A 10199-nucleotide genomic window follows, 5' to 3' on the forward strand; every position below is an offset into this window, starting at 1 on the left:
TCTCAAGTGAGGACACTGCTTTTATCTACACGAACAAAGCTGGAACTGATTTCGCCACCTAAATGCTTCTTACATGGCTTTTCTTGTTTGGTTTTTCTGTCACCTCTTCTGAACCCTAAAATAGAACACACCAGCTAACAGCAGTGGGACCTTTGGTATTATGTATCTTATTAGAAGTACTGAAAACAAAGTGATCAGATCTCATATTCAGCATTACCATCTGTTTTTTTACACATAAAAAGAAAATGTAAATGATGCACTTGTTCCACTTACTGTATCTCTGGAAATACCTAACAACTTCAGCTCCACAAAGGAAGAGCAGTAACAACACAGACAATAATACCCAACAAACAACAAATGTGTCATTTATTATCTGTATCTTACTGTACACTATCTACAGCACATCACTCTATAGCTTAGTGCAAGCACGTTGATCAGTTTATTTGACTCTCACCTACTGACAGGACTCCCCCACAAAGCAGTGTTTCTGTTATACATGGCAAATGAGATGTTTGAGATTCTAACCAGCGTCCATCATCGCAACTTAATGCACCAGGTGTGATCACACCTGTAAATAAGACCACTTTGTTAATTTGATGGTGTCTGAGCTGTACACTCCTCTTTCTTAGCTAAAGCCTCCTTTTCCTCAGTGTCTTGAGCTTTGGCTGACTCCAGCTCAGAGCCAGCAGTCAGTGCAGACATCTTCTGGGCGAGCCGCTCAAGAACCAAATCAGCAGTGCTGGTCAGGGTGTGCTGAAAAGATGACATCAAATGAGACGTACAGCAGGTCAGACAGTCTTGAGCAAGTCTGGTGAATTCATTTGCACAGAGAAACTATCATCTTGTTGGGGTCTGTATTGACAAAGTTGAAAAGGTGTATGAAGTTAGATATTTCTTCTTCTATAGCAGATCATGGTAATCATTTTTGTCTGGGATTTCTTTCGATGCTCAGTGATGAAGAATGATCCTACAAGAGGCATCACATACTGTAAGAGCTGAAAAAACTCTTTTAAAGGAGAAAAGCAAATGAAAAGCATTTTTGGTCATTATGTCTTTATTAAATTTTAGATTTGTGTGGGATCTCTTTTAGTTCTCAAGCTTACATGGTTCTCATGTTCTAAGGTTCTTTCTGTGTTGGTCACTGCAGATTAGGGGAACAGAAGAGACAAAGCAGGCAACAGGCCTGTAAAATCTGTAAAACCTTGTTTCAGTGCAACTCTTAATGCAACACAAATACCTTCTTCTCAGTAGAAGAACATGTTTTAGTGTTGACTTAGTAAGCAGATGAGCTGACCGTTATGCTGATGCGCAGAGCCACAATAGGATTGATTTTAGAGAGGTGCTGACCCTGACAGGGATATACAATGCAACTTTTATTAATACCGTAGATACAGTTACACAGCTTTCTGCTACACACCTGCAAGATGTGCAGTCCCTTTAGTGTGAGGACAGCCAGCTCTCTCAAACCGTCCCCAGTCAAGTCTAAGTAGATGATGGACAGCAAAGGGCTCTTAAAGCTTCGCCTCCACTGCAGCTGAAACTGTCCATCTTGTCCACTCCCTGCCGGCTGGAATTTGTAACAAAGAAGTTCCTGCATGGCAGAAAGACAGATAACACTGTCATCATCACGAGACCACCACATCTTACTGTCAACAAATCCCATGAAAAGAAACACAAACAAAGCCTGATACAGCTTCTTTCTCTGTGCCATAGAGCTCCTGTGTTCAAAAACTATTAAATGACAGATCAGAGAGCCACACTGTTGTACTGGGTGACATGTTCCTTCTTTTCCATGAACACGCACACTGTAGTTTATTTTGACCCAGTCCCACTAGAGCATCAAACGTGGGTGAACGTCCCCAACAGATGGACTTACTCCAGTTTAAATACTGTTCGCTAAGAACTAGCTGTTTTAGAAAACGTTTTTTAAAAAGAGTTTATTTAAAAGATTTATGTCCGCAGTAGGAACCAATGGGCTTAGAGCTGAGAGCCACAGACAGGCTGAGGAAGTCAGATTGTACTGAGAAACGGACTAACACATTGTAAGTTTTGGTCTAGGGGATTTATTGACAATAAAAATACTAGTCCTAATACAGAAAAAGTATTATCAATAAAGTCCATTGATAAAGAGGAGCTCTGACCTGCCCATATGTTCCCAACAGCACCTCCTTCTGCCCGTCAAAATCCAGGTCAATGACGAGAGCACAAAGCACAGCGTCCCACTGGTCACTCTCTGAGAGGCACACCGAGCAGGACAAGCCTTGCTCCTGGACATCTCTGAGAAGACACAGACACACTGAGAACAGTGTATCTCCCCAAAACAAGTGATGACCTGACACTGAAATCTTTATGAAGTTTTCTAATTCTGACCTATAAACAACTGCCATCTCTATAGTACTGGTTACCAGAAGGTTGTAGCCTTGCATTTCCACACCTGAGACAGCACAGACACAGACAATCAGTCAAAAAGTACAATCCACAGTGATGGTCAGACATAAGCTACACTGAATATCCAAAAGAAGACCAACAGCAATACAAGTCTTAAGGTGTATAACAGAACAGTCACATACTTTTCGCTCCACTGGGCTGGTTGGGCTCAGTTTGGCAGCTCAGGGGGAACAGCAGCACTGTAGAGATTGGACTGTCAAACTGGAACCTCCAGCTCTGCAAAACCTCTGAAGAAAAACACAACATCCTTCAAACACAACTAGGAATAGGCCTACATTGCATTCAGGATCAGTGCATCTTGTAGTCATTCCATACAGAACCAAGATGGAAATGATGTAAAAGGTATGTACTTAGAAAATGCCATGAGAAATTAATTTAGGACCAGTTTTTAGGCTCAAATTGAGAAAATTAGATCTTTGCTTTCAACATGTAGAACATATAGATGTCACACTACTATTTACTGTACAACCCCGATTCCAACTGTGACACTGCGTAAAATAAAAAACTGAATCCAAAAGCTTTGCGACCTATACTCAATTGAATACAGTACAAAGACAAAATATTTCATGCTCCAACTAACAAACTTTATTGTTTCTTGTAAAAATACAGTCGTTCTGAATTTGATGCCTGCAAAACATACCAAAACTGTTGGCAATGGAGCATGGTTACCACCTTTCCTTTTAACAACACTCAGTAGGCGTTTGGGAACCGAGGACACTTAACTGAAAGTAAAATTCTTTCCTATTCTTGCTTGATAGGACTTCAGTCGTTCAACAGTCAGTAGTCTCGGTTTTTGGGTTTTGCGTTTCATAATGTGCCACATATTTTCAATGAGGGACAGGTCTGGACTACAGGCAGGTCAGTCTGGTACCTTCTACTATGAAGCCACGCTGTTGTAACATGTCCAGACTCCCTGGAAAAAGAATTTTCTGGATGGCAGCATATGTTGCTCCTTTGTACCTTACAGCATTAATGGTGCCTTCACAATATTTAAGTTACCATGCCATGGACACTAACATACCCCACAGATGCTGGCTCTTTAACTTTGTGCTGGTCACAATCTGGATGGACTTTTTCCTCTCTAGGCTGGAGGATGCGACGTCCATGATTTGCAGAATAAATTAAAGTGTTTGATTTTTTGTCTGTGCAGTGTTTCACAAAGTGGTGACCCTCACTCCATCCTTGAACGACTGACCTTTTGAGGATGCAACTTTTATACCCAATCATGATACTATCACCTGTTACCAATCAACCTGTGTGGAAAGAACCAAACAGGTGTTTTTGGAGCGTTCCACTGGAACTTTCCCAGTCTTTAGTTGCTCCTGTCCCAACTCTTTTGAAACATGTTGCTGGCATCAAATTCAGAGTAAGCATATATATACAAAAATCTATGAAGTTGATGAGGTCAACTGATGAGCTCATTAAATATACTGTCTTTGTACTGTTTTCAGTCATGTATATGTCAAAACAGATGAGCAAATGATCACATTCTGTTTTATTAATGTTTTAAACACTGTCCAAACTTTGTTGGAATCAGGGTTGTATATGAAACATTCATGAAGCATAGAGGCAATATTTTAATCTTAATGTATTCCCTGTTATTGATAAGCAAATAGGTGACACCTGGTAGCGATCTTAATCAAGTGAATGCAGCTCAGGGATACACACTAACCATAACCATAACACTACATATACTGTAATTAAGAATTTATTTCTTTGCATACTTGCAAAGTCTCTGCACAGTCACAATACCCCCACACAGGGAATCTGAATTATTCTGTCTGATTAGACCATGGCTCTGAAATCACTCCCAGTGTACTATGCACTGTTCTTACATTCCACCATTGGCTGGGTTCTGAGTGAAATTTATGTATGTAAGTGCTAATAAGTGTTATCTATGTAGTGCCCTCAAGAATTCCCACAATGGAATGAAAAGTACTGTCCATAGCACATTCACCACACTCCACTTTTTTCTGCTAGCAGTCCCACAATAAAAGACATCATATTTTATAGATGCACACCTCTGACAAAGGTATAAATATAATTAATAATAGAATGAATGTTCACTGATCACGATTGAGCCTGGTTCAGATTTCTCACTGGCGGTCCAGTATTGTGTTGCTGGACCCTGTATTGGCACACCTGCTGCACCAGCAGACTGGTTCCATGGAAATAAGACTGAGTTGTTTCACCTTTCACATTAGCTGAACTGGTTGTAGGACTGTTACTATTGTTTTGTATTTACATGTAACTGACAGTGATGGTGGCTTTGCAGCCATGTCGCCACAGGTTTGTTGACACTTCTGTAGTTCTTTTCACCAATCTGAGATATCCTGTCTTTTAGAAAATTCCAATATCTCTAACCGAGAATTACAACAAGAAGGCTGAACGTTTTTCCTGTCCGGTAATCACGGTGCGAGGACTGTGTTAGTCTGTACAGGCAGTGCTAAAATGACACCGCCTGTTATTTTGGCACGTACAAGGGCAGGACAAATTGCACCTTTGTCTTATTAGTATATCAATCCAGTGACCACACATCATTCCCACCCTCAACCTTAGCAGAGGTTCATTGAACCACAATAAGTGAAAACATCTGTGTGCATACCTTGAAGGTATATGCACATGGCTGCATAAATAATGTAACAGTGTGTCTGGCCAAAGATGTAAATGTGTTCAGCTCCCCTGGAGGAGGGAAGGGGGGACTCCTCTGTGTTCCTCAATCACACTGTGGAGGGAAAATGTGTCAAAAGCTCCTGTGAGAGAGCTAAACCACTCTGAATCTCAGAGCATCGTTATTCTGTGCTAGGTCTCCCTCACCTGGTCCTGTCTGGTTGACCAGAGCCAGTCCAATGCAGCCGTTCTGGCAGCCAAATGCTGAGAGTCGCCGGCCACCAGCTATACTCAACACATCCAACCACAGCACACTGCAGGAAGGGAAGGGAAGCATTAAGCATGCAGGGTTATGGATCATACAGCACATGCATGTTGTTTAGAAAATGTGTTGACAGACATTATTTGTTCACTGACAGAATAGTAGTAAAACACAACTTTCTGCCTTCAGCTTATATCAGTATCAATGCTGATGTCTTTATTCTCTATGTTCTGTATGTGTGTATAACTCATTTCTATTTTCTTTATCTGTTCCATTTTATATCACTGCCGCCCTCTTTTGCTACTTTTATTTTTCTATTTGCAATGAAGTTGTTGCTGTCTTCCAACTTTGTCACTACATTTTGATGCTTTATCCATTTATCCATATTGGAGGCTTTAAGTTGAGCACTATAGTACACATACATATACATACACATTCATGCATACATACATATAGCCAAAGGGACTCAGACTAACTTGCTGGGCAGTTGTTGAAGCTCAGGAAAGAGCCTCTCTACTGGCTGCTCTTCAAACTGGTGGAGGGAAGCGTTCTGGAGGAAACAGGAGAGTCAGGCTGAGTGTTGCTCTGATGCTTGTGAATAAAAGTGAACATCTCCCACAGTTGTGCAAAACTCACACCATCTTGTGTCATCTCCCTTGCTAGGAAAATGAGGCTGTAGCTTTCATCCCTTTTAACCCACAAGTCCTCTATTTGACAGAACAATGAATCCTGTTATTGTCAACTCTTGTTTCTAAAGTCATGGGTGAACCCTGAAACTCAACCTTTAAGGTAAGGGAGTACTTAAAGTGAAGTGACGTAAAGTGGGTGAACTCCATCTACTGAACAGGATGGTGTGATGCAGTGGAAAGCTCCAGTACAGCTTCTAAATTGTGTAGGATTATTTTGGCAAATTAATTGTGTCTACTTTATACACTTTGAAAGTCTTTAAACACACAAAGACAAGATAATAATAATGTTCCGGTACATCTTGGCTCTGATCTGACCTCCTTGTACAGGTGGATCCTCTGGTCATGACCGCTGAGCAGAAATACCGTCTCTCTGCCTCCATCGTCACACTGCACTCTGACAGAGAGAAAAGCTTGCTGACATGTACCATCAAGACACACGACACTATAATTTAGAAGACACTAAAACTCATTCAGGAATACTATAGAGCATAAGGTGTGATCAGTCCAAAGCAGAGTTATTAATACAAGCCAATGATGTCATCAGATCAGGAGTGGAGTGTTTTATGTAAGATGAAATTGTGATATCTGTGGAGACATTAGATTAGTCCAGCACATCACTAGAATATAAAGTGAAAATAATACAGTTTTCAGATACTAATATAATATATTTTTATAGGATTCAATATGCATTTTAACTTGTTAAGTAGCTGGATTGGAATGTTTTTGGCTCAGTGTTGCTTTTTGTTGAAGTTTTTTAATGTGTTACAATCAATAATCCCTGTGTGCTGTTTATGTAGAGAACTGCAAGAACACAAAACAAGGCTTGATGAAGGTATTATTGGGGCACACTATACTTTTTCTTTATTTACTGGTCAAATCACTGAGCCTATAAAACATTTTTGGTTCACAAAAAATGTAACATGTAACCATGGTGGGACACTGATCGGACTGTAAAAAGTTTCTATATTTCCAGTATAACAGACTGCCAAGCAAACTCTGTCTGCTGGTTTGTAATGATGTCATTCTGCTTGTGCTTGTCACTGTGCAGTGTAAGTGTGCAGTATTTTGTCCATTCTGGGATCCTGTAGGAATAGTGACTCCATTTTCCCTCACAGCTGATTGGTCAGAAGTTGGTTCTTTTATATTTTGTCCTGAGCAAAACTTGTAGGTTTGTCCTGCAGCAGTTGTCACCATGGCAACTGAACTCAGCATGAACTTTGTATGATCTATCTTTGAGAGTGAAAAGCCAGGGTTAGCTGCGAAATGTCTCTGCATTCAGCATGCACTGTTCTTTCACAGTCTATGGCAGCTCTTAACTTACTCTGTGTGGTACAGCTGGAAAGGTGTGAACTGCAACTCCAGATTCAGGCAGCTCTCTGTTCAGAGAGACACACTAACATCAGCAGGTGAAACAATTGCTCGGGTGAACATCATATTCATCAGGACACCATTCCACTCACGTGCAATAGACTCTAGGTTGAACTCTGAGCCGGGCTCATAGTCACAGTAGATATTCAGGAACGGTGTGGCTTTGTCACCAGAGTCCTGCAGAAGTTCAACCACAGTTAAGAATGTTTCTACAACGGTGGAAAAGATTTACAACCCTCGTGGCAGTACACACACACTGTAACCTGTGAAATACCTTTACGAATGTGATGCCCACCACCAGGCCTCTTTTGGGAGGAGACTTGTTGAAGGCATCTATTGATACAATCTCTGCATCAACTAGATAAAGCAGACATGATTAAATCTTTATAGTATCAGCCAACAATCGACATATATGGAGGTTTCATGGCTTAATTGCACTGAGTTACAAAAAGCACATTACTAAAAGAAAATCCTATTAGTATTCCTCATACTTCAAACAGTGAGTCGGCCACAACTTTGTTGGTTTAGTCTGATTATTTGAGACAGAAAATACATTTTGATTGAAATTAGCTATCTTTCTTACTGTCCTCTTATTAAAAGACTGTTGAAGAATGATAATTGCTGTGGGAAAATAACAGTGGAAAAGGTTTCAATAATTATTCAGTAGCAAGTCACTCCAGGAGTACTCTTTGGTAAACATATAACGATGCAGCAGTTTTTCTAAACTCATTTTATATTTTGATGTATTAATCATCAAAGTAACCAGTATCAACAGCTGCCAGATAAATGGAGTGCAGTACAAAGCTCTATATTTCCTGCTGAAATGTGGATAAAGGAACATCGAAATACTCAAGTAAAGTGAAAGTACCTCAGATTTAGTACATGTACTAACTGACTGACACTGATGTCACTGTCTGTGGTCTCTACCTGGTATGTAGGTGAACTGAACCTCCTTGGCCACAGGTCGGATTTTGTGCTGCAGCTCCTGGTACCTGAAACACACCACCTTCCCTTTAAGAGTGGCCGCTAGCAGCTCCTGCTCCCCGGCTTGACACAGCCCGTAAATGTTACTCTGCGACGGGAAGCGGCTGAAACTGTCCTCCACGAAGGGATACGACTCTCGAAGCATCCTGAAGGACGAAACTAAACTCACTAATTACACCACAAATACCAAAAACTAAGGTTGGTTGTTTTGTGGCTGCTCTGTTGCTCCAACTTCATTCACGATAGCCTCAGTTCAGACGAGGAAAGGAATTTTCAGTCAGACAGCTTGACTCAGTCATAACTAATTTTATTGTGAAGACAGATATTCAAAGTCTTTTCTGGCTTATTCTAAACAGCTTGAGTAAACTACCATTAAGCAAAACATCCGGGTTTGGAGGGTGCTGCGTTCATGGTTGTCGAAAGAATAGCCTTTATTGCTCATAAACAATCCAGCGAGGAGAAAAATTAGGCTTTTCATGAGGAACATGCGTTCAAATAATTCACATTGTCTTCCATTTCATCAAGTTGGTTTCGGTTTCTTTTACTGTTGCTTTTTCCTCTGTATTTGTGTTTAATTTTGTTCGTATGGCTGATGTATTAACTCTATCGCTGAGACGTTACTCCGTTACTCCGTCCTTATTGATTTTACATAAACAGTCATTCACCCTGTTAGTGAATGTCGTTATTCGATTAAAACAATAATAATTCGTAACATTAATGATTTTGGACGTCGGAATGTCAAGCCGTCTTCGCATCCACCGGAGACAATGAAAGGCAGCGCGTTGCTTTTCTGCTTCATGGTGTAAATTGATGACAGATTCGACGCATCGCATGTGTAATTCTGCCATCTACCGGTACTATATGTTTCACCCCAAATTAAAGCACTGACAAAGGCGATTCTGTTTCTGACCAACTGTCGCTGGTGATCTCCTCTTTCTGGTTGCACATATCTCTGTTCATTTATTCTCTGCTTTCATGCATTTTATTTATAGAGTCTCACTTTATCTATAATAAACAACATTGTACATACTGTGATGAAAAAATGATTTTGACCCTCAACAAATACAGCGAGTCTTTCAGATACAACTGTCAAAATGATAATACAGATAACTGTGGAAAACTACCACACTGTAAATGTTAAAATGATTTATAAAAGTCAATTCAAACATAGCACTTTATGTGTTGGATTCATTATAAAGTCACCATACACACACCCTATAAAGGAATATGAATAAAAAAATAAATGTTCACTGGATTTCCCATTCAGCAGCATCAAGACAGGTACATCTAAAACCCAGTCAGTAACATGAAAGGCAGATAATGATACTTGTCCAGCAGATGGCAGCAAAAAGTCACTCATCAAGTTGTCGAACTGAGTGTAGAGGAAAGCTGGACTTTCCCTGCTGCTAATCAGTTTTGCTCCTGTCAAGATGCAGGTTGGTCCAGAAAGAAAAAGGCTGAGCAAAAGCCCAAGGGTTTATCATGATGAAATGCAAATTTAAAATGCCCAATTCTACAAAAACTAAAAGAAAATAAAGTTAGTAAATAGTGTCACAGAAGATTCATCAGTTATCTTGGCTCACCCAAAACTTGACATAATGCTCCCCTTAGCAGCACTACTTTTCCCTCCTCTGCTGCAGTGTAAATCAGAAACCTGCCTGTTCCCCCTCTCACATCCTCATCCTCAACAAAGAGCTCAGTAGAAGAAACAGATTGTGTAGTTATATTCATGATTGACAGCTGTGGAGAAACACTTCTGAATTATGAGGCGCAAACGATGAACAGAGTTCTGTTCCCTCCTGATCTCTTGTCACTAACCTTTAATGGAATTAGCTGGT

General features: G+C 40.4%; 1 protein-coding gene across 1 annotated transcript; it reads right to left on the reverse strand.

Annotated features, from left to right (window-relative positions):
* Window positions 1-261: 261 nt before the first annotated feature.
* On the reverse strand, window positions 262-8722 carry kptn (kaptin (actin binding protein)). Its single transcript, XM_041952494.1, has 12 exons — window positions 8305-8722; window positions 7652-7734; window positions 7470-7554; window positions 7331-7385; window positions 6325-6403; window positions 5797-5870; window positions 5266-5372; window positions 2571-2675; window positions 2371-2434; window positions 2142-2277; window positions 1418-1591; window positions 262-753 (listed from the first exon to the last, which is right to left on the reverse strand). The coding sequence occupies exons 1-12, from the start codon at window positions 8504-8506 to the stop codon at window positions 589-591; spliced, it is 1329 nt and encodes a 442-aa protein (XP_041808428.1). The 5' UTR covers window positions 8507-8722; the 3' UTR covers window positions 262-588.
* Between the last annotated feature and the right edge of the window lie 1477 nt (window positions 8723-10199).

The sequence above is a fragment of the Chelmon rostratus genome, chromosome 14 (assembly GCF_017976325.1).
Source record: "Chelmon rostratus isolate fCheRos1 chromosome 14, fCheRos1.pri, whole genome shotgun sequence".
In the NCBI taxonomy this organism is placed as follows: Eukaryota; Metazoa; Chordata; class Actinopteri; order Chaetodontiformes; family Chaetodontidae; genus Chelmon; species Chelmon rostratus.